Here is a 24,768-nt window from a genome sequence, read left to right on the forward strand (position 1 = left end):
TCTGCTTGGGCTCCCATGTCCTGCTCTCCATCACCAAGGTTCCTTCCTCTGCCTGCACAGATCAGATGCCCTCTTCTCTGCTCCACCTACCAGTTTGAGGACTGAGTTGTGTGAGTTTTGGCAGACTGTGGCTTTCGAGGAATTGATCCAGTTCATCTAGGTTACCAAATTTGTGAACGTAGAGTTGTTCATGGTATTTCTTATTTGTCGATGAATGTCCATGGGACCTGTAGTGATGTTTATTCTTTCATCTGATATTTGTAATTTGTGTCATCTGTGTTTTTCTTTGTTAGCTTGGCTAGAGGCGTGTTGTTTTTATTGATCCTTTTCAAAGAAAATCATGCTGTGGACTGAGTTGTGTGCCCTGGCCCTAACACCCCCAGTATGACTGTATTTAGAGATAGAGTCTTTCAGAGGTAATTAGGTTAAATGAGGTCATAGAGCCCTTGTAAGAAGAGAAAGAGAGATGAGAGCGCTCCCTCTCCTCCATGTGAGAATACACGAGAAGGCAGCCGTTTCCAAGCTAGGAGGATAGCTCTCACCAATTATTGACTTGAGATCTGTCTTCTTTTCTTATATATACATTTAATGCTATAAATTGCCTTCCAAATACTGTTTTTACTATATCCCACAAATTTTGATAAGCTATATCATAATTTTCACTTAGTTTAAACTATTTTTAAGTTTCTCAAGATTTCTTCTTGATCCAAGTGTTATTTAGAAGTGTGTTGTTTAATCTCTCAGTATTTGGGGATTTTTCCAGCTTTTTTTTTGTTTCTGAGTTAGTTTAATTCCATTATGGTCTGAAAGTATACATTGTATAGTTTCTATTTTTAAAATTTTCATGTGTTTTTATGGCCTATATTGTTTTATGGTTCAGAGTGTGTTCTGTTTAGGTATATGTTCCATGTGAGTTTGAGAAGAAGGTGTATTGTGCTGTTGAGTGAAGTAGGGTATAGATCTCAGTTACATCCAGTAGACCGATGGTAGTGTTGAACTGAGCTATATCCTTATGATTTCCTGCCTGCTTGCTCTGTTCATTTCTGATAGTGGAGTGTTCAAGTCTCCAACTATCATTGTGGACTCATCTGTTTCTCCTTGCAGTTCTATGCATTTTTGCCTCCCATAGTGTGATGCTCTCTTATTAGGCACATCCACCTTAAGGACTGCTAGGTCTTCTTGGAGAATTGATTCTTTTATCATTATGTAATGCCTCTATCCTTCATAATTTTCCTTGTTCTGAAGTCCACTTTGTCTGAAATTAATATAGCTACTTCAGCTTTCTTTGATTAGTGTTAGCATGGTGTATCTCTCTCCATTCTCTTAATTTCTGTCTTCATACTTAAAGTGGGTTTCCTGTAGACAACATCTAGTTGGGTCTTGTTTTTGTTCACTCTGACAACCTCTTTGATTGGTGTATTTAGACCATTGCCATTTAAAGTGACTATTGGTAGAGTTGGATTAATATTGACCATATGTGTTACTGTTTTCTATTCATTCCCTTGTTTTTTGTTCCTATTTTTATCTTCCACTCTTTGTCTGCCATCTGTAGTTGTAATTAAGCATTTTATATGATTCCGTTTTCTTTCCTTTCTTAGCATATCAGTTATACTTCTTTTTCACTTACTTTAGTGGTTGCCTTAGGGTTTACAACATGCGTTTACAACCAACCCAAGTCCACTTTTAGATAACACTGTACCACTTCACAGGTAGTACAAGTATGATGACAAAATATTCCTAATCCCTACCTCTTGTCCCTAGCATCGTTGTCATTCATTTGACTTATACATCAGCACACATTGGCATATATATGTAGTCAACCTTGAAAATAAAACAGGCAGTTATTTTACCAGCAAATGGGTTTATATGGGAATAGTAGAGAATTACAGTTCAGGACAGGCAAGCTACAGCAAAACTATGTGGGAATGCAGAGTACAAAGGAGAGGAATGCTCTTTTATAGAGAAAAGGGGGAAATTGGGAGGGGCCGTTATCAACAAAAAGTCCATTGAAGTAAACTGGGAGTCCAAAGTGTAGTGGCTCTTCATTGGCTGAGTTGTAACAGTCTCTCATTGGCTGGGCTGTTGCTGAGCAAGGAGAAAATCTTCCTTCCCCCTCCTAGGGTAAGTAAAGTAGGCTTCTTCCTGTTGGAAAATGCAAGGTACATCTCTTCCTGTTGGGTCCACAAAGGGCTGTGAGGAGTGGTACAGCCTGAGAGCTCCCCCTTCTGGCTTCCCAACTCCATCTTAAATTAGGTTATTAATGTTATTAGGATTATTATTGCCCAGCTGGTTTATTTTTTTCTTTCTCAGGTACATATTTTAGTACTTTCAGAAGGGGATTGTGGGTAATAGATGTTAACATCTGGTAATAGTTAAACCAGATATGGTATGCCAGGTTCTTAGTTATTTTCCTTCAACAGTGGAGATAGTAGTTCATTTTCTCCTAATTTATCAATCTGTTGGTTATTCTTTTGTAAGTAATTAGTATGTTCTATTGATTTTTTTTAGATTTTCTCTTTATCCTTGATATTCTGCTGTTTCTTTACAATGTGTCTAAGAGTGGATGGTTCAAATTTATTCTATTAACACTTGGAATTTTTCAATTGTAGAATTCATGTCTAACCTGAATTTCTGAAAAGTATTAGATGTTAATGTTTTTAAAAATTTTATCCTTCTTCCTCTTAGATGTAGATTAGTGTTTCTTCATTTATGATCTGTTTTTCATAGCTTTCTTTGCATTTTCTTTTTATTTCTCTGAACTTAGTTTTGAAAGGTTTTCTTAATTCTTTAAATTACCACTTTTCTCTTAGCTTCCAACTTAGTATTAACTTCCTCTTTTGAGTTTTCAATTTGATGACTATTTCTTGCTGCTTAGAGTTCTGATAAGTTCTTTTTTATGTCTGCATATCTTTTTATATCCACCTGCTTTGTTTCATGAATATGAGTCCTTTTTATCTCTTGGATATCTTAAGTGTATTTATTTTAGAGTCCTTTTCAAATGCTCTTTTATCTCCATTTCCTCAGGTGTGAATCTCTATTCCCTGACAAAACCTTTGTGGGTTGTTTGTTTGTTTTTTTTTTTTAACATTTATGATGGCATTGATTTATGGACTTTGTGGTTTTGTTTGAAAGCTTGTGTTGCTTGGACATTTATTTTCTCTCAGCAAATTTCGTCCATCACCATCACTTCTGGATCCAGATCAGAATTTTTATTTTTGGCTTATAACATTACACCCTGAAGAGAGAATGTATTTTCAGACCCAAAGATCCCATGACAAGCAGGCTTGGGCACCAAATTATTTTAACGAAAGATTAGACCAGTTTACAACATCATCTCACATTTCCAGCATTTACTATTTATTTTAGTGATTTATGTTATTTAATAGGTAAAAGATGTACCTTGTCATTTCAGTTGTGTTGCTCTTATTGATGCTTAGTGTGAGCACTTTTCCAGGATTGCTTGTGTCGTACCCTAAAAAATGATTGCTGGGTTGATTTCCTTTTCTTTTACTTTCCATCACACCTCAGTTTTTACCCAAGTGTAATTACCTCGCTTGATTATTCATATTCACTGAACAGTGTTTGTCACTTTTCCAAATCAGATCTAGGCCTAAGGAATAAAGATACTTGAGTCTGCTTTAGAATTTTGCTGCCTGCTGGCTATTCAAATCCAGCCTGTTTTCTAATGCCTTCTCTACCTACTGTGCTATTAAGAAGTGAGATGCACAGGTGTGATCCTGAATCATTGCTGAAACTGAGTTATAGTTGATATTCTGGTTCTGATCGCCTTGTAGCAAACATTTGATAATGGTTAGTGGTGTAAACCATTTTATAATGTGTATGGATTCTATGGTGGGGACTTTGGAATGGGCATAACACAAAGGATTTGTCTCGGTTCCACAGTGTCTGGGGCCTCAGCTGGGAAGACCTGAGGGCTGGTGGTGAGGAAACAGATGGATTCATTTGAAACTTAGGCGGTGACATCTCTGGCAGCTGATTGGGAAATTCCTATAGTGACCTTTCCATGGGGTTGCTTGAGCTTCTTCCCAGCATGCTGGCTGGGTTTTGACAGTGAGCATTCAAGAGGACAGGTCATAAGGGCGCCTGGGTGGCTCAATTGGTTAGGCGACTGCCTTCGGCTCAGGTCATGATCCTGGAGTCCCGGGATCAAGTCCCACATCGGGCTCCCAGCTCAGTGGCGAGCCTGCTTCTCCCTCTGACCTTCTCCCCTCTCATGCTGTTTCTCTCTCTCTCGCTCTCTAATACGTAAATAAATAAAATCTTAAAAAAAAAAAAAGAGGACAGGTCATAAGTACATGGCATTTTGGCCGTCTAACTTTGAAGTCGCATAACCCCACTTTCATGTTGTTTACAAGCCCCCCCACCCCCCGGCTCCCGGGAAGGGAATACAGAGCCCACCTCTCGGTGGGACACATGTCAATGACAAATTGTAAGAAGAGCGCGTATGTTGGGAGACATGGTGTGGCCCTCTTTGAAAAATATAGTCTGCCAAGTTGGGAAAATAAATTGTTTAATTGCTAGTAAGCCAGTAAAGGAATTATTTAAACATCTTTTAGTGTGACAAGGTTTGAAACAAGACTTTAAAATTTAATCTCCTCAAGTAAAGTTTAGTTCAAAACCCTATTCCATAATAATTTCATGTATTAAGATTTTTATGATTGTACTTTTAAATTTATAATCCTTTTTCTATCAATAGCACTTTCTAAGAAAGGTCTTTTTCACTTTTTATTTTGCAGATAAAACTATAAAATGTAATCTGGATTCATTGAGAAGTTCACCTAAAAAAAAGTCTGAAAAGAAACAACAGTGCATCTCTTTGAAAGATATAAATAAGGTTGTATTTTAAAATGTTCATTAGGTATAAAGTTCATACGATGTTAATTTTAGAATATTCTCATTTGAAGTCTAGGAACCAAAGTATGTTTTCTGTTAAGAAATTCTTGGTCGTGGTCGTGTCTTTCAGGAAGAAATATAGTTTGTGTGTTGGCTCTAATTCAAAAAAACAAGAGAACTCTAGCTTCCCTCTTGTTGCTGGCCTAGGGGCTTCTCTGCAGGGTTGGGTATTTATGCTCATTTAACAAGCGTGTGAAAACCTGAGATTATGGGACACTCTAATAGTTCCAGTCCAACCTGTCTTTCCAGTCCTTCAACAAGACAAGTGAAATATTATAGGACATTTGAAATAGTGATTATCTGAAGTGCCACCTGCTTGCTACTTGGACACTTTAATCTAGTGGTTGTAGCCATGGCATAACCACATTATCCAGTTCTTTGTGTCTCCATGTCTGTGTTGCCTGACAATGATCTGGGATGGTTGTTTATGAGAATGACTCCCATGGAATTTTAGCTCCATAAGAATACGTATCTTGCTAGCATACACATTCTTTCTAAAAAAATTTTTTTACAGTGTGTTGAATCCTCCATGTACTGGCCAACAAAGAGGGGGATAACCATATATGCTGAGCCAGATACACCAGCAGCAAGGTATGATTTGAAAATTTAGTGTAATCGAATAGATACATGAGTTGTAATACTGTCTTACATGGTGTTTTGTATGATTGATGATAGGAAAGGATTCAATTTCAATAAAGAGTGGTCCAGAAATTTTGATTAAACCTATATTAATTTTAAAGATTTTTTTTTTTTATTTCTTTATTTGAGAGAGAGAGAATGAGAGAGAAAGCACATGAGAGGGGGGAGGGTCAGAGGGAGAAGCAGACTCCCCGCCGAGCAGGGAGCCCGATGCGGGACTCGATCCAGGGACTCCAGGATCATGACCTGAGCCGAAGGCAGTCGCTTAACCAACTGAGCCACCCAGGCGCCCGTAAACCTATATTAATTTTAAAGAAAAATATATAACAACTGGTTAGTAGCACAACTGACCAGAAATTGGTAGTGGCTCTAGAGTCTCTGTGTTACCTTGTTGGACAAAGTTGTTTCTGTGAGTTAGGTCCAGTGGAATTGTCCTGATGTAAAGGCTGGTACATGTGGGCCAGAAGGCAGTACAAGGTGGTGGGGGGCAAAGACTGGCTGTTCAGGAGGAATATCCGAGGCTTTGACCTTAACTCTGTCTGCATCAAGAGGCGGGTTCATGATGTTTGTGAAATCACAGAAAAGTTGTACTATTATTACACCGTATCACAAATAGTGTAAGATCTTAGTCATGTGCTCCATTCCTCCCCTCCTGGGTTTCCTGCTAGTGTTGTCCTACATTTCATTTATACGTTCTTTATACATCCTAGGCTCTAGTATCATTTGTATCTAAGCGGTCAGTGGTCTTTTCGATAGATTTAAATAAACAAAAAAAAATACCTTCTGTGTTTACCTGCATAGTTACCGTCAGTGCTTTTCACTGTGTAGATTCATATCTCCACCTGGTATCGTTATGCTTGTCCCTGAAGGACTGCCTTTACTGTTGATTGTATTGTGGGTCTGCTGGTGATGGATTCTTCCAGCGTCTGTATGTCTGGAAAAATTATTTCAGCTTCATTTTTGAAAAAAGGGTATTTTTGCTAGGTATAGAATTCTAGGTTGATAGTTCTTTTTTCCTCTGTATTTTAAAGATACTGGTGTCCTGTCTGCTTGCTGCATCATTCCTAACACAAAAGCTACTGTCATCTTTTTCTTTGTTCCTTTGTTTGCAACATGTCTTTCTCCTCTGAATGCTTTTGAGATTTTCTCTTTGTTTCTGGTTTGAGCAATTTAATTACATATGCCTTGGTGTAGTTTCTCTCCTGTTTCTTATGCTTGGTGCTCATTAAGGTTCTTCATGTGTAGATTTTTGTCTTACATCAGATTTGGAGAGTATTCAGCTGCCATCATACAGATGTTTGTCTGCACGTATCTCTTTCTCCCGTCCTTTTGAGACTCTGATGAGACAAGTATCATACCTTCTGATACTGTCCGAAAGGCCCCTGAGACTTGGCTCTTTTTTTTTTTTTTTTTTTTTTTTTTACCTTTTTTCCTTGCTATTCTTCAGATTAGTAATTCTGCTGATGTATCTTTAACTTAACTGAGCTTTCTGTCATCTCCATCCTGCTGAAATTTTATTTGATGTATTTTTCCATTTTAAAATTTTCATTTGGTATTTTTTATAGTTTGTATTTCTTTGCTGAGAACTTTAATTGTTCCACTCAAGAGTACTCACCCCTCCCTCTCTTAGGGATCATGGTTATAATAGCTGCTTTAAAGTACGTGATGATTCCCACTTGTCTGCCATCCTGGAGTTCGCACCTGCTGATCATCTTTTCCCTTGACAGTCGATCTGGTTTTCCTGATTCTTTGTGTGTTGTATTCTGGATATTTTGAATATCATGGTGTGAGACTGGTTTCTGTTCAAATCCTCTGGACAATGTTGGCCTTGGTGTTTTTGTTGTTTATTTTAGCAGGAAGTCAGTGACTCCATTCTGGTGTCAGGCTCCATCTCGTTTGGGTGGTGACTGCAGCTCCACTTTGGGTCTGTTCTGAATATGCTCAGCTTGGGGCGAGCCTGGGACTTGTGTTGGGTCATTCTCCAGCACACTCTCTTTTCTCCAGGATTTTCCTCACATTGACCATTTTCTAGATGCTCCCTGTCCTTGAGCCTCTGTCCAGGTAGATGGCTTTTCATGGAGAAACGGCCATGCCAGGTCTGTGTGATTGGGGCCACTTGTGGAACGAAACAGCAGTGGAAACGAGGGGAGAAAGATGGAGGTTTCCCCCACATCTTTGGACCCCGGGGTCCATTTCCTAGATCCTCTAGAGAGAGGGAGTTTTGGGTGACAGCCCCCTGTCACCACTGCAGCTGCATGACTGGAGCTGCCCATGGGGCAGGGCCAGAAGAGAAAAAGGGAAAAGAGGAAATCAGTCAGTGTAGCTGTCTGGCCTGTGGCTCCCCTTCCTGCTTCTCTGGCTTGAAATAGAAGGTTTCTCTCAGTGCTTGGTGTCCACATCCGTGGTGCAGTTCAGTGTTCGGGGCCACCCTCAAGGCCAACACCAGGAGACAGAGGAGTGTAAAATCCCTGGGAATTCTCCACGATTCTGGTGGTTTGCAGGTTTTGACTTCTGTCCCCTTCAGTTCTGTGCTTTACACAGGGTTTCCAGCTGAGGTCAGAGGAGAGACCGGCTGTGGAGGGCTTAGGCCCTCTTGGTGAGCACCAGCAACCTCAATGTGGTTTTCATCCTTAGAGGGCAGAGTGTCCATTCTCACAGAAATAAATCTGCATATGTAGAGCGACACACTCCTCAGTGCTACTTAACTGAGTTTTCTCCCAGAAAATATAGGCATTTTCAGGATTGGGGCAATGGGCTCGGAGATTCTAATCAATGTTTTTTGGTTTCTAGTGCTTTATGTCAGAGGCCAAATGAGAAACCACTTAGGTTGGCCGAGAAGAAAGAACACAATGAGAAGAATGGCTGTGTGAAGTATGAATTATTTCCTTGGTCTACATTTTTTAAAATAATTTTAATAAAATTATAAGCAGGAAGAATTTCCATATGATTTTATTATTTATTTCAAACCTGCATTCCTATGTGGAAAATAGACCTACAATGTCCGCTGTAGGCTTTGAAGTTAATTGTTTTTCCTGTTCGCTAGGGTAGATTTTTTTTTTAAATATTTGTTCCGCTGTAAATAGTCATTTTCTGCCTCCCCTTCCTGATTCTTTTGGTGAAGTTTTATGAAACAAATTAGATATGGTTGTCTTTGGGGCTGTTGGTCTTCTATGGGTTTACATCTGCTGCCTTCCTGGTTTTCTGATGGCTAAAGGGGTCTTCCACCTGCTGGAGAAACTATTTCATTACTTGTAGTGTGGAACTGGGTTTTGTTTTTTGTTTTGTCAGATTCACAAGGTATTCACTGAAGAGTTAACAACAGAGTAGTAACTTTATTTCCTACTTGTTTAATCCATGAAACATTCTCATACTCATTTTTATGATTTCTTACCATACCAGCCTAAAAACACCCTTATAGTCCAAGTAACTGTGGCTGCTCTGAAGTCAGTCACCAGAGTGACAAGGGATTTACGACAGTTCAGATTGGGGTGGGTTGTACTGTGTCCACTGATTGGCCCGGGATGACTGGGGGGAGGGTGTTGACTGCAACACCGTTGGGCTGCCTGCCTCCCAGAGCCCACCCTCTGGCCCCGCAACACCCTTGCACCCATAGGAGCTCCTCACAGGGCTCACTGGCCACCCCCTGCAGCCCACAGACCTGGGGGTGGCTGTCAGCGCAGCTGTGTTGACCCCTCCTCCCAGGGCAGCCCTCCACCCTACTCCCCGAAAGCCATGGGGCTGCACCTGGTGGTTTTCCCTGGAATGAGAGACCTTGCATTACCCGTGCAGCTCATTTCTTACTTTCATTACATTAAATTGTAACTTGATAAGCAACCCCGAGGTACTCTATTGCCTTTTATTTTTGTATTAAAAGGTGGTATCTTCTCTCCTCATGGGCTAAATGCCCTTTACTTAGAACCCGTTGATTCAGCGATGGCAGTGACTCTGCCAGTGGTTCCGGATTACGGCACAGGAGGGAGGAGGTGGCGGGTTTCTCAGCAACGTGAGATGACCCGGTGGTCCTGCAGTCTTTCTTCATGTCAGAACAGGTGTTCCTGGGATTGGTGGCGCTGTGTCCACAGCCTGGGGGCCAGGGTTCAGGGGCCAGTTCCGTACTGACCCGACCTCTTTGGCCTTTTATCACAATAAACAGGACAAAACGGGACGAGCAGTAATTTCACAGCTCTGCCTTGGGATGTACAGTTGACCCATGAACAGCATGGACGTTCAGAGTGCTGACCTCCCACACAGTTAAAAGTCTGCATGTAACTTGTGACTGCCCCCAGACTTAACTCCTCATAGCCTACTGTTCACCAGAAGCCTTACCGATAACGTAGTTGATTAACATGTATTTGTACGTCTTATGTATCATGTACTGTATTCTTATAATAACGTAAGCAGGAGAAGAGAAAATATTACTAAGAAAACCATTAGGAAGAGAAAGTACATTCTGAGTACTGTCCCGTAAACAATCCGCATATAAGTGGGTGTGCACGGTTCAAACCCGTGGGGCTCAGGGGCCAACTGTGTATTTCATTTTATCTCTGTCAAGGAAGAATTAAAATTATAACTCAGTTGAGGAAATATTAACACTCCTTTTTCCTTTAAATTGTCCTTTTCACTATTTTATAGATTGTTGCAGTTTTTAAATCCCGATCCTTTGAGAACTGATGGGATCTCTGATCTAAGGCAGGTAGGACAGCCCTACAGAAAATGAAAAATCCACGACAGCTCTTTACTCTTTAAGTCCGTCTCCTTCCTCGTCTGGATTTGAGATTAGAAGAGAAACCCCCTTAGGTGGGGACTCTCCCTGAAGACACCCTTTTAGAGATTCTCCAGTGAATTACTGCTTTAGAGAAATTATTATTTGGTGGGGGATAGTAGATGCTCTTCCTTTCATTTTCCTTCCATTCATTTTGGTAGTTTTGGGTGGGTTTTGATGAGCATATATACCTAGGCTGTCCTTCCTTTGCATAAAGTGGTTGACTTCCTGCGCTGGCAGGCGGGGTGGGGGCATCTAACTAACTGTGGGGCGTGCTGTCTCAGTTGCAGAGGCTGCGGTCCGGCCCCCAGCAGCCTTCGGCCGTGCTCAGGCACAAGATCGAGCCTTGCTTGTCCGTTGATGCGTCGCCGCTTTCGGCAGACCTGAGAAAGGTAAAAGTGCTCCTGAAGGCGGGCTCATGAAGGAATGCTGACCTGTTCAAACATAGGAGGATTTTTAGGAAACCCTTCCAAAGCTGCACTTGTGTCGTTTCTTGGCTCTTGAAATCCTCTGTTAAGCTTTTGTTATTAAGTTCTCGTGTGTTCTTCAGGTTTACTTCCTATAAGTGGCAAAACCACTGTATAATTCTTAATGCTTTTCTGAACTAAGTTTTCAAATGCGTCTCTGGAAAGGGGCTTATTAGAAGGAGCAACAAGTTGCCAGGGTAGTTATGCTGTATTTCCGAGTGTTCTCAAAACTGCTTTAGAGACCTGCCATTCCAGTTAGTAAATTGACCACGCATGCTTTTCTATTTCCTTCTTGATTAAAAAAAAAAAAAAGGACAGGAAGAAAGAGGCTAAATCCACAAGGATGAATTGAATTGAGAACAAAGTCTTTAGTGGCCTAGAAATTTGCACAGGCTTTCAGAAGATGGAAAACAGGCACCAGAGTGTGGCTGACTAGTAGAGGAAGGAGAGAAGTAGGAGGTTCTGAACTTGCCTCCGCCCGTTCCTGAGCATCCACAGTCAGCCTCTCGGGAAGGATGATCTTTTTGAAGGAACTGAACGGCCCTAGAAATGCCCTTCAGATGAATTCTCCCAGTGAAGACACCTGCTCGCTGCCCTGGCTTCCTGCAGGGGTGTGGCGCTCATGGAGCCGAGCTCTGCGCTGGCCACATGTCTTCCAGCCTGCTTTTAGTGGGCCTCCTCCTGGCGAACACACATCAGGGATCCTTAGACATTTGATGAAACCTCCCACCTAAAAAGAAAATAAAAGCATTTTTTTAAAAAAAGACCAAAATAAAACTCTGAAGGAAACAGTGTAGGCAATAGAAGATAATGCTACAAAATAAATACCCTCAGAGATAAGTATTAACAGTATTTATTAAACAATAACAGGGCGCTATAAAAAAGGCCCAGAGGATAAAAACGGTTCTTGCAAGTTCAGAATGCTGTAGAGATAGAAACCAAGCAGCAGATTAGAGAAAATGGAAGCTAACTCTTAGAAAGTAGAGCAAAAAGACAAGGAGATGGAAATAGGAGGGAAACAATTTGAGGGTCACTTCGAGGTCCAGTCTCTGCAGTGGGATTTTTTAAAAAGAGCAAAGGAAGTGGGCAGAAAATTCTGAGAAGAACAACACACGAGTGATTTCCAGACCTCATGGAAGGGACTGTCCAAATTACGAGAGTCCTCATCCCACGAGCCCAGCCACAGCGAGGGGGCAGGATCGCGGGCACTTGGCTGTGAAGCGTCCAATCGGGGGGCTTCCAAGGGCACGAATGCCTTCAGACTTGCCGTTGGTAACACCAGAGGGGCGCTGATTCCGAGATTCGGGTGAAAAGTTCTTTCCAACCTTGAGGTCCATCCGAAACTAGCAATGAAGACATTTTCAAGACATGCAAGAGTCTCACAAGAATTGACTTCCTCAAGAGAGACACTCCTGAAATATGTTCTCCACCAAAGCAAGAAAGTCAGCCAGGAAGGATGACCGGCCTTGCAGACAGCAGGAACAGTGCCGGGAGGCCGCAGGGTGACGGCTGCACGTGGGACGCCCAGTCGCTGGTCTGCGCTGCTCCTGGGGCTCAGGGCCGGGCGGACGGGGACATCACCCACAAATTGTGCTCATGAATTCAGCCTCTTGGAACGTAGGGTCATTGTGGCTGGAGAACTCTTTCTGTTGCCACACTTGGGAGGTTTTAGTGACCGTTACATAGAAAAATAAGCAAATAAAGGCATGTGGGTTTTTTTTTTTAAGTTATCTCCACACCCAATGTGGGGCTTGAACTCATGACCCCGAGATGAAGAGTTGAATGCTCCTGTGACTGAGCCAGCCAAGCACCCCAATAAAGGCATGTTTAAAAAAAAACAGTTTGTAAGTAAAGCTGATGTATTCACAGATTATTAGGAGGAGCCACATCCTTGCTCTGGTGAGCTCTAAGCACTTGGTTTTAATTTGGAGCCTAGAAAAGCAAGCGTCTTAGGGCAGAAGTTTGGTGCTGAGAAAAGACTTGGGGATTGTCAAGTTAGGTCTTAGAAAATACCAGAATAAGCAATGTGTAGTGGCTGTTTGGGGGGGAAGTGAGCAAAGAGATGGAGTTTTTGTTAGTTTTCTATGCTTCATTTGTGGTTTTTTGGTGGCTGATGTTTTGTAGGCTCTTCAAAGAAACAAGTTCCCAGGACCTAGGCACGCGGAATCCTACTCTTGGCCTCCCATAGCCCGGGGCTGTGACGTGGTGGTCGTCTCTCACTGTGGACATGATCCTCTGCTGTACCTCCCACCGGTCCTTACGATTCTGCAAACGGGGGGCTGCTACAAGTCTCTACCAAGGAGAAATGGAGTAAGTTGGAGATAGTCTTTTTTTTTTTTTTTTTTTTTTAAGATTTTATTTATTTATTTGAGACAGAGAGAATGAGAGAGAGAGAGCACATGAGAGGGGGGAGGGTCAGAGGGAGAAGCAGGCTCCTTGCTGAGCAGGGAGCCCGATGCGGGACTCGATCCAGGGACTCCAGGATCATGACCTGAGCCGAAGGCAGTCGCTTAACCAACTGAGCCACCCAGGCGCCCAGTTGGAGATAGTCTTGTTTCCACGACAACATGGCTAAAATATTTATTTTTAAATTTTATGCCGAACTTTTGGTGAAGTTTGGGTTACATTACTCATTTGGTTTCCATGACAAGACAGGAACTTACCAGAGTCATTGATTCTCTGCCACTGATTCTCCCCTTGAGCCCCTGTTGTGGCCATCGGCTGAGCCAAGAGATTGCTGGCGTTTGGAGATGAATATATCGCTTATAAACTTATTCCACTGATTCAGTTCCTCTGTCACGGTCACCCTGTGAGATGGTTGGCCGTGTACGGTTTTCATTGTTTCCTAGATGAGAAAATTAGCCTCATCTGACAAGTGAGACAAGAAGTGGGATTAGAACTTGGGTCTTTCTGTCATCGTGTCTCACATTCTTTTAATTATTTCAGAGCATCCCACACTGTTGTAGAACCCTACTTTATTCTTCCCATGTTCAGGAATCTGCAAGGATCTGTGAAGGATGCTGGAAAGGAGAGAAGTGGGGTGTGGGGTCAGGTGATGGGGGTAGTGAGCCCTGCTCTGCGGGGTCCGGGTGGTCAGGTGAACCCCCATACAGAAGAGTTCTGTCCCCGACATGTCTCAGAGGATACAGTGAGTGCAGCTCTGTTCCTCATCAGAAGGTGAAAGATCATAGTAAGAAAAGACACCGTTGTGTGTAGGAGAGAGACTCATTTTTCTCATTCTGCCATGTGGTTTTAATGATTGCCCTTTGGAAGTCTGCATCGGTGGGGTTATTATGTATTCACATCTCCATCCTTCAGTGAGCAGCTGACCCCTGTGGACCACATCCCTGCAGCCTGTGTTGAGATAGAATCGGGGCTGGGCCAGAAATGATGCCTGGGTCTTGCCTCTTGTGTCCTCTGCTTTCTCCACATCTCTGTGGTCAGCTTGCTTTTAGGCCCGGTGCCTGGAAGCTGGCGCCCTACCTGGATCTGCGTGAAGGAGAGGGGAGACTTGTTCTTGTCTTCAGTTCATGGAGGGCATGTGTCCGGGAGGGTGTTTGGCAGGCAGCACAGTGTGACTTCACAGGAGATAACTGTGGGATGGTGGCCATCAGCGTTCAGATGGAGCCGTAGCAGACTTACCCCTAAGGAGTCCTGGAGCCATACCACCTGGGTTCAGATCCTATTGCTCCTGTGTATTAGCTGTGTGGCCTTGGGCAACTAACTTTACCTCTCTGTGCCTCACACCCCTCATCTACCCTGTGAGAGTGTTTTAAAGACAAAATGAATTAATATTTGTGAAATGCTTGGTGTAAGCCCTAGAGGAATCTGAGTCCCTGTGTCTAAATCCATTCTAATGAAATTATATCTTTTCTGACTTACAGGACGATGATGGTAGCAAACAAATTATATAGTGCTTCCTCTGTGGAAGGAGATGTTCTGCATGCTTCAACATAGACTAGGTTCAATTCCTAACTTTTGCCCCAAATTATGTGAATTTGTCTTTGCAGCCTCTGGCAGTCATCGTGTGCCCTGGGTGGAAAAAGGCCCAATTTACTTTTGAATTACTGGAAGACTATAGCACGTTCTCCAGGCCTCTTCATCCCGTATTGTTAACAATCGGACTCCACAAAGATGAAGCCAAAAACATGAAGCTTCCAAGGGGGTGTAAGCATCCTTTCCAAGCTGTTTGGTTTTCCCTGCAGAGTGCAGTGGGGCCCTGCCTGGCAGGTGCACAGGACGCGGGCTTGTGTGATGATGTCACTAGTCCAGCGACAGGCGGGACCTCACTGTCCATTACGGGCGGGCACAGAAGGGCGAAGGTTCGACCTTGGCTTACAGCTGTTCCACTGAGAAGGCGCCATGATTTCCTTCACTCATTAACTATTTATCGAATACCTCCTGTTCGTTAGATGTCAGCTGAACCCCCACCCCTGCCTTTCAGGAGCACAAACACTGGTGGGAGCCCAGGTGCTAGATAAGGACAAGTGTTGGCCCGGACAGCCAGGCCTCACCCACCCCAGCAAGAAAAACCGCTTTTTGCGTCATTAGACAGCAGTTCTAGAAGGTGTGAGAAAAACCTATGGAAAATCTGAATGTTAATTGTCTTCTCTTTTAAAATGTAGGTGACATCATTGTTACAACACCCCACAGCCTCCTGAGACTTCTCAAATACCAAAGCTTGTTATTTCTTAGACTCTGTCACCTCATCTTGGATGAGGTGGAAGTGTTATTCTTTGAAGCTACTGAAGAAGTAAGTATGGCTTCCATCGAGATGTTATTATCCCTCAGAAATAAATGTATATATGATTGAAGTCTTACCTGCTTTTAGGAATCAGGAGATGACGTGTCTATTGGGAGAAAAAGCCAGTTAATCTTGAAAAGTTTTCCCTTTAACTTTTATAATTGTGAAGAGAGTTCATCCGAAATTTCCTTCCCCAATTTTTTTTTTAGATTTTTTTTTTTTTTATTTTATTTATTAGACAGTGAGAGAGGGAACACAAGCAGGGGGGAGTGAGAGAGGGAGAAGCAAGCTCCCCGCTGAGCAGGGAGCCCGATGTGGGGCTCGATCCCAGGACCCTGAGATCATGACCTGAGCCGAAGGCAGACGCCTAACAAATGAGCCACCCAGGCGCCCCCTTTTTTTTAGATTTATTTATTTGAGAGAGAGAGGATGACAGAGATAGCGAGAGAGAGCACGAGTGATCAGGAAGGAGGGGAGAAGTAGGCTCCCCGCTGGGCAGGGAGTCCGACGTGGGGCTCGATCCCAGGACCCTGGGATCATGACCTGAGCCTAAGGCAAACGCTTAACCGACTGAGCCACCCAGTCATCCCTCTTTCCCAAATTTTAAAGTTCTCTCTGAAGACCAAAAATTCTTTTCCAGTGAGGTTTCCTAAAATACTGATATTTTTATGATTATGGAAGCAATAAGTTTTATTCTAGAAAATTTGGGATACAGAGAAAAGTACTTGAACAACCCCAGCATCCACTGAGTTACACTCAGAGGTAATCGCTCTTCCTGTTCTGGAATAATTCCTGTGTCAGTTGATACTTAAAACTGACAACATCAGGCCTTATTTTATGGCTAGTTTATAACTTGCATTTTTCAGTAAGCAGCATCGGGAGTATAATTAGTAACTATCCTACAGGTTGATTGTTTGCTGGCCATGGGCCAGTATGGAATCCTGTGGGCATAACAGTTTTTTTAAATGGTCTGATTTTTGGACGTTTAGCATCATTTGTGTGTGCATGTGGCTAAAGAACATACGTCTTTTTTGCACGTTTCCCTTAGGATAAATTCCTAGGAAGGGGATTAATGGATCAAAGACTATGAATTCTTACAAGAAGGCATTTCTTGGGCGCAGTGTAACATGATGACCACAAGCATTTCATTTGGGAGCAGTGATGTGGCCAGGTTCAAGTCCAGGCTTTGTTGCTTACCGACTGTGTGGGCCTATGCAGGGTTTGTGAATGCCTCTGAAGCCTCAGTTCTGATTTGCAAAACTAATACCCAGAATGCTGCGCTGTACAGTTGCCTTTCTGAAAGCGGAGACTCCCATGGACAGCATGCTGTCACACTGTGCGCCCCGCACCCGGGCAGTGGGAGGCCTTAGGGCCAGCTTCCGTTTCTTGTGGGCTTGTTAAATGTGGCATCTCGTTAGCATCATGTGCATTTCCTTGATTACTTGTCAAGTCGAGCCTTCATACTGGCCACTCGTACTGTTCTCTGAGCTGCTTTTTCATTTTCTTTGCTTATTTTCTGTTGGTAGGATCATCTTTTTCTAGTCCGTTTGCAGAACTTTTTAATATAAGGATGTTAATGCTTCGTTACATAACGTTACATGTTCACCTAGATATTGTTTGTGTTTGTTTATATTTAACGTTCTCTCCTTTTTAGTTTTTTTTCTTTTGTTTGGAAAGACCTTCCCCCACTCTGAGAACAGAAAATGTACAATTCTTTACCTTTCATGTTCTGTCAACCAGTTACTGCTCCCTTCTGAAATAAAAACGAAATTAATTATACTAATTTTTTAGATGTTTGCTATATTAGATAACTTAAAAAAAAATATTGACGTTGAAGAAAGGGAATCTGCACCACATCAGATGGTTGCCGTCGGTGTTCATTGGAGCAGACATATAGAGCGGTTGGTCAAAGAGTTCATGAACGACCCCTACATCGTGGTCACAGCCATGGAAGAGGCTGCTCTCTATGGCAGCGTCCAGCAGGTACGGGCTTGTGGGCGAATGGAGGTGGGGGCTGATGAACAGAAGCGAGTAGCCGTGATATCATCGCTTCCTCCTAAACTGTTACAGCTTTAATCTCATACAAAAATCTGTAATCGTGTATTTAGGTTTATATTGATTTTCTGTACTCTTTGCTGTTAAGATCCTCACTTAGCGATGAAAAGTGAAACTGGAGCACCATTTAAAACCACACTGTTGCTGTATTTCATTACCAGGTAGTACACCTTTGCCTAGAATGTGAAAAATCCTCTACTTTACTCCAGACTTTAGATTTCATTCCAAGTCAAGCACAAAAGACCTTGATCTTCACCGGTTCTGTAGCTGAAACAGAAATAGTGTGTAAGGTGAGCCCATAAATGTCCTTACTGTTTGTTTAAACCATGATTGAATGTCGAAATCATCAGAGAATTATCGGTAGTTAAATATTTGACAGGGGATAAAACGTTACAAGCTGATCAACAGTCTGAAGAAGGGGTGGCTAGTGCTGTGGAGTATGCATAACAATGAGGACAGCGGGAGGCCTGACCTTGAGGGAGGAGCCAAGTAGGTGGGACCAGCCTTTCCAAGGAAGCAGATGTTCCCCAAGGGGGCCAGTGCTTTGTGTTTTGTCATTAAAAGGATTCCATTCATAAAGAAATGCCAGGGACTTCTGTACCCTCTTTAAAAAAGTAGAGACCGTAACACCAAGAGATAGATCACGTGGCCAGAAAAGCCAACTAAATTGGCTACAGATTTATTTAATCTAAATCTACATAAATAGTAAAATGTAGAAATGAAGCCAAATACAAATTAAAATGTAAGAATCAGGAGCGCCTGGGTGGTGCAGTCAGTCAGGCTTCCAACTCTTGGTTTTGGCTCAGGTCATAATCTCAGGTCCTGAGATTGAGCCCCGCGTCAGGCTCCATGCTCAGTGAGGAGTCTGCGTCAGACTCCGTGCTCATGGGGAGTCTGCATGGGATTCTCTCTGCCTCTCCCTTTGCACCCCCCCACATGCTCCCTCTCAAATAAAGAAATCTTTTTAAAAAAGGTTCTATAAAAAATTTTTAAAAATATAAGAATCAGTAGTACATCCATCTTTCAGCAATGATGAACTAGAGGTGTCATGAAAAAATGTGACATGTTGGCACATAAATTTGATGTGTGTGTGTGTACATATATATGCACACATCTGTGTATGCATGCATTATTTAAAAAGGAAAATAGATTTAGCAAAATGTTTTTCACTTAAGCAAGTTTTTAGATACAAAGTATAGAATTTTAGAAATATATTTGTTTCAGTTTACAATCATCTTGTTCTTATAATTTGTGGATCAATGAGGTAATACCCTCACAGATAATTTTAAATGTTTTATACTGATAGTTATTGATGGAACAATTAACTTCAAGCTTATGTTCCTGACTGTGAACTGGCCTATTTGGTTTCATCTTTAGGTAGTAGAAAGCAGTTCAATATTTTGCTTGAAAATGCATAAAGAAATGGTTTTTAATTTAAAAAGTGTTTTAGAACAGTGGAAGAAGAAGTTAAGTTCTGGCTCTCACATTGTATTAGGTAAGTGTTTTAATTTCTACTTCCATTTAGAGAAGGCTGAGCTAATAGGAATCATGTCTTCAGTTTATTTGTATAGCTAGTCTCCCAGTTTCTCATCATTTCCGATTTACTGAGAATTTATTAGTAATGTTAATTTCAAAATGAAGGTTAAACTCCGCCAAGATTTTGGTGTCGAGGTGAAGGCAGGGACCTGCAGAGCTCTGAGTGTAGGCCTTCTCCCTGGGGTTCCAGGCGGGACATAAACGTGTATGTGCCTATGATGAAATCTGTCACAGATGGTCGTGAAATATGATGTTAGAGATCGAAAAATCAAAATGTATGAAATAAGTGAAAGATTGATGGGCAGCCTAGATTTGTAATAGAAAGAAGCATTTGCCAAGCTAAAATTAGGGGGACCACTTTTCTCTGGAACGTCATCACTGGGCTGTGACATTTTGGGGAAAAAAATGGGGAAGAAGTTTGTTGGCATCTAAGAAGTGAGATGCAGTAGCGAACTGTGTTCAAGTCCGGTTCCCGGAACTGCTCTGTAGTAAGTGCAGGAAAACCACAGCCTCGTTTGTGACTGCCGGCTCCTTCTCCGCAGCCTTAACGGATGATTGCCTACCGCTCCTGACCATCACTGATGCCACGTGTGTGATTCACTTCAGCTTTCCTTCCTCCCCCAAAATCTTTGGTGGACGCCTATACTGCATGTCTGATCATTTTCAGAGTTCCACCGAGCAGGTGTGATGAACTTTCTTGATCTTTAAATATTCTCCTGGCATTATCTGTGCAATGACAAATGCAGAGTCCACAAAGTTTTGTCATTTAGACTGGGATGGATGACCTGTTGCCTTTATTCACTCCCGATTTTAAGGGTTCTCCTGCAGAACAGGGAGATAAGAAGACCAAATCCGTCTTGCTGCTGACAGAGAGGAACGCGTGCCACGCGGTCGGCGTCCTGCGCTACCTGGAGCGGGCAGATGCCAAGATTCCCTCGGAGCTGTATGAGTTTACTGCAGGGGTTCTGGAAGCCAAAGAAGATAAAAAAGCCGGAAGGCCTCTTTGTCCGTATCTTAAGGCTTTTGGTTTTTGCAAGTAAGCCAGTCATTTTTTTAAAAAAATTGAAATGTACAGTAAAGGGCACAGTGATATGTTTATTGCTGGATGACCTTCACGTATGTACGCATGATTCACACCACTGCCCGCCTCTGGGAGACACCCTAGAGCTGCCCCCATGCTCCTTCCCAATCTGCCCTCCCCCTAGAAGTAACCGCCCCCCACTGTCTATCCACAGTGATGAATTTTGCTCGTTTTCCAACTTTATATAAATGGAGTTGTACATTCAGCCTACTGTCTGCGACCTTCATCTGTGTTCCTGCATGGATCCAATGGATGGATTTATCTATTTAGTGGCACAGTATTCTGTTGTATAAATATATCACAGTGTATGTATCCATTCTCCTGTGGATGGGCCTGCGAATTGTTTCCAGCTTTTGGCTATTATGTATGAAGCTGCTGTGAACACTCCTGCACGTGTCTTTTTGTGGAAACATGCACCCGCTTCTTTGGAAGCTAGACTTTGGCGTGGGATTGCTGGGTCACGGGGTGAGCACACGTGTAACTTTTTGGAGGCGTGTGACTGTTTCACAATCCCATCAGCCATGTATGTGAGAGCTGAGTGGCCCCATACCCTCCCTGACACAGCTGGGGGAGAGTGTCACACCGTGGTTTCCATCTGTATTTCCCAAGTAATTAATGATGAGTGTCTTTTCACATGCCTGTGGGACATTTGACCAGCGTCTTGTGAGGTGCCCGTTCAGGTCTTTTGCCCGTTTTTGACATTGGGTGTTACCCTTTTTCTTATTGGTTTGTGGGAGTACTTTATTCCTTCTAGATATAACTGCTTTGTCAGAGATGTGCCTAGAGAAGATCTCTTCCCAGTCCGTGGCTTGCCTTTCCGCTCTTGTAAGAATCTTTTGAGGAGCGGACATTTTTAATTTTGATGAAGTATTTCCTGGTTGATGGTATTTTGTGTCCTAATGTAAGAAATACTTGCTGATCTCTAGGTCATGAAGACACTCTTCTCTGTTTTCTTCTAAAAGCTTTATAGACTGTTTTCACACTTCAGTGTAATCTAGGGTGAGTTAATGTTTGTGTACAGTGTGAGATATGGGGCAAGGATTACTTTTTCCTGTGTGGATAATCACTTGCTCTGGTATCCTTTATTTAAAACATCACTGTGTTCTCCCTGAATTGGTGCCTTTGACATAAACCAGATGATGTTTATGACCACCACATAAACCAGTGTATGAGGTCCACACGTGGACTCTGTTATTTTGGTCTCTTTGTCCTTACACTGGTACTGCATTTTCTCACTGTAGCTTATGTTCTAGTGAGTCCTGGAATCTGGTTTGTAAGTTCTCCAACTTTGCTCTTCATCAAGGTGGTTTTGGCTATTTTAAGTCAACTGCATCTCCACATACATTTTGGAATAGGTTTGTCAGTTTCCTCAGGAACATTACCTGACTTTTGATAGCATGTGCATTGATACTATAAATCAGTTTGGAGAGCATGGGTATCTCAACAGTCATGGGGGGCCTTCTCACCGATCCAGACATGATGCCAGCACTTGACCAGTGATTGCTGGGACTGGGTAGGAGAGGTCTGATGTGTATCAATTGGATTGAGCTTCATTTTAAGATAACTGTTGACTTTAACTTTTTTGAACTATGGTACATTAAACAGGTTATTAGTGGCAATTTTGATTATGCTATTGACTTTTGAAACCAAAGGTTTAACTGTTACTCAGTTTGGGTTACAGAATGACTTCTGGTTTAGAGGTTAATTATTAGCCTTTGTTTTGGGTTGTGGTGATAAATTTCTGATTCAGAGTCTTTATTTTGGAAGTACATTTTGTTCGTTTTCAGAATGTCTAGAGAAATAATGGAGTAACTCTAAGTTTATTCAGTGTTAATTAAATTTTAGGACCTCTCTTCACTAATGTGCATGTTGTGTCATCTGAATTATTTAATATGGTTACTTTAAAGTATTTAGAATAAAGGTCCTCTGATTTCAATTATAGATTAATTTTCCTGAAGAATAGTTTGAAATTCATGTTAAAAAAAGTATTGTTTTTGTTTTTAAAATCCAGTTATTTTTTTTCAGAGACAAAAGGATCTGTCCTGATAGACACCATGTTAATCCAGAAATAGATATGCCAAGGAAATTATCCAATCAAACTCTACCAACATCTGGATACATCAAAGTACGTTCTGCTGCACTTTGTTCAATGATTAATGATCATTTTAATGAATGTATTTCATTTTTTTTCTTTTAGATTGCTTTATTTATCTGAGAGCGAGCGAGTGTGTGAGCATGTGAGTGTGGGGTGGAGAGGCAGAGGCAGAGGGAGAGGGAGAGGGAATCCTCAAGCAGATCCCCCTGCTGAGCGTGGAGCCTGACTCGGGGCTCAGTCCCAGAGTCCTGAGATCATGACCTGAGCCGAAACCAAGAGTCGGACGCTCAGCCGACTGAGCACCGAAGCATCCCTTAACATGCTTCATTCTAAAGCAGCAGGATAATTACGACACTCTTAATGAACCACCATTAATCTGACAATAGGCATGGATCCTTATAAGGTGCCTTATTACAAGACCCTAGTTTATTTAGAAAACCAAAGTCAAATTGGGAAAATAGGTAAACCACTTCAATGGTTAAGAGGCTTTTTAGTTATATTTTCAGAAAGTTATTTCCATCTGGGAATGGGGACCATTAAAAATAATGCAGCGATAGCACATCTTTTCAAAACGTCCATGATTATTCCTTTGAGGAAAATTCTGAAATGTAGATAAAATTACTGAGTTAAGAGTGTGTCACTTTCTTTTGAATTCTTTTTAATATTTCTTCCTTTCTTCTTGAGTTCAAGATTGCTCTCCTTTCTGCCTTTCCTCTTTCCTAAGGCAGATCTGTTCATTTGCACCATTCTTTCTTCCTAGTTCTGTCACCTCCTTTCTGAGTTTTTTTTTTTAATTTAGGTTGTTCTTTTGTACATATCATTTATCATATATGTATCTCTTTTATAATTTTTTTAAGATTTTTTTTAAGTAATCTCTATGCCCAACATGAGGCTTGAACTCACAACCCTGAGATCAAGAGTCACATGCTCCACTGAGGCAGCCAAGTGCCCCATTATTTTCTTAATGAACGAGAGGAAAGGTAGCTTGTTTTGAAATGGATGGGTACAGTTTTGGTCTGTCTTGTGGATACATCTTTCCTAGTGGCTCTCATTATCTGTAGGGACTGTTACTCTCCTTATTCTCTTTTTTGTTATGATTTAATATGCGATCTGACTTTGATACTTTGCTACGGCTCCTTTTTAGATAAAATATATTTTCCTTAAATTTTAGAAGGAGGTGTGGGTCAGGGTGACTTTTATAATTTTAGAATTCTCGTTTCCGTTTCTTATAAAAAAAAAAAAAAAAAAGACATCAGTTCTGAGATTGTTAAGATCTTCTGGCCCCGTTTCCCTCCCCCACTTGCGTCTGGCCCTTCTCTTCCCTCATATCTGGTGTCTTTGGATGGACAGTTCGAGACTCCACAGGGCTCCAGGCTTCGCCCGTTGTTGGAGTGCATGAAAGCCTCCAGGCTCAGCTGCTCTCGTCCCCCTGCCCCGTATTTCCAGTGAGTACCTGTTGCCGCTCACAGACTTCCCCAGTGTCTGGCTCCATCACGTAGTGACACCATGCAGGCTTTGTGATCTGGCTGGGTTTTGTTCATCTGCTACTTTGTTGTTTAAATTAACTGATACTTATTTATTTTTATTTTTATTTTTTTAAAGATTTTATTTATTTATTTGCGAGAGAGAGAATGAGAGACAGCACGAGAGGGAGGAGGGTCAGAGGGAGAAGCAGACTCCCTGCTGAGCAGGGAGCCCGATGTAGGACTCGATCCCGGGACTCCAGGATCATGACCTGAGCCGAAGGCAGTCGCTTAACCGACTGAGCCACCCAGGCACCCAGCTGATACTTATTTTTTAGAACAGTTTGGGTTTATAGAAAATTTGAACAGAAAATACAGAGTTCCCTCTACCATCCCCCAAAAAAGTTCCCCCTATTATTAACATCTTGCATTAGTGTGGTGCATGAGTGACAGTTGATGAACCAATATTGATAATGTTATTATTAACTAAAGTCTGTAGTTTACATTGAGATTCACTCCCTGTAGTGCACATTCTAGGGATTTTGCCAAATGGATAGTGACACCTCTCCACCGTGACGGTATCACATAATTCTTACACTGCTCGAAAGTCCCCCATGCTCCACCCTTCCCCTCTTCCCTGGAACTCCTGGTCGTCACCGATACTTTACTGTCCCATTATTTCGCCTTTTACAGAATGTCATAGAATTGGAACTATACAATACATAGGTTTTTTAAACTGGCTTCTTTCATTTAGCAATATGCATTTGAGGTTCCTCCACATCTTTTTATCTTCGTAGGTCATTTTTTATTGCAGAATATACCAGTTTATCCATTTACCTATTGAGGGACATCTTGGTTGCTTCCGAGTTTTGGCAGTTATGAATAAGTCTATGGGAAATATTCATGTGGCAGTTTTTGTGGACTCATGAGTTTTCAACTCAACTTGGGTAATACTAAGGAGTGTGATTGTTGGATTGTACAGTGAGACTATTTTGCTCCGATTGCATTCCAT

General features: G+C 42.0%; 1 protein-coding gene across 12 annotated transcripts in view; it reads left to right on the plus strand.

The window, feature by feature from the left end:
* Nucleotides 1–24,768, plus strand: part of TDRD12 (tudor domain containing 12) — a 68,493-nt gene that overhangs the window by 27,790 nt on the left and 15,935 nt on the right. For 7 of the 12 annotated variants that reach the window (XR_013444252.1, XR_013444255.1, XR_013444254.1 and 4 more), the window contains exons 10-23: nucleotides 4,758–4,855; nucleotides 5,429–5,505; nucleotides 8,344–8,424; nucleotides 10,186–10,246; nucleotides 10,600–10,707; nucleotides 12,907–13,092; nucleotides 14,793–14,949; nucleotides 15,408–15,535; nucleotides 17,318–17,509; nucleotides 17,743–17,871; nucleotides 18,959–19,076; nucleotides 19,660–19,799; nucleotides 19,933–20,153; nucleotides 22,224–22,323. Coding sequence is in view for 7 of the 12 variants with exons in the window: in XM_036068997.2 (XP_035924890.2) it covers nucleotides 4,758–4,855; nucleotides 5,429–5,505; nucleotides 8,344–8,424; nucleotides 10,186–10,246; nucleotides 10,600–10,707; nucleotides 12,907–13,092; nucleotides 14,793–14,949; nucleotides 15,408–15,535; nucleotides 17,318–17,509; nucleotides 17,743–17,871; nucleotides 18,959–19,076; nucleotides 19,660–19,799; nucleotides 19,933–20,153; nucleotides 22,224–22,323 (1,796 nt within the window). In the remaining 5 variants the exon portion in view is untranslated. The other 5 variants (XM_078063084.1, XM_078063085.1, XM_078063088.1 and 2 more) reach the window with 5 other exon arrangements.

The sequence above is a fragment of the Halichoerus grypus genome, chromosome 15 (assembly GCF_964656455.1).
Source record: "Halichoerus grypus chromosome 15, mHalGry1.hap1.1, whole genome shotgun sequence".
Classification (NCBI taxonomy): Eukaryota; Metazoa; Chordata; class Mammalia; order Carnivora; family Phocidae; genus Halichoerus; species Halichoerus grypus.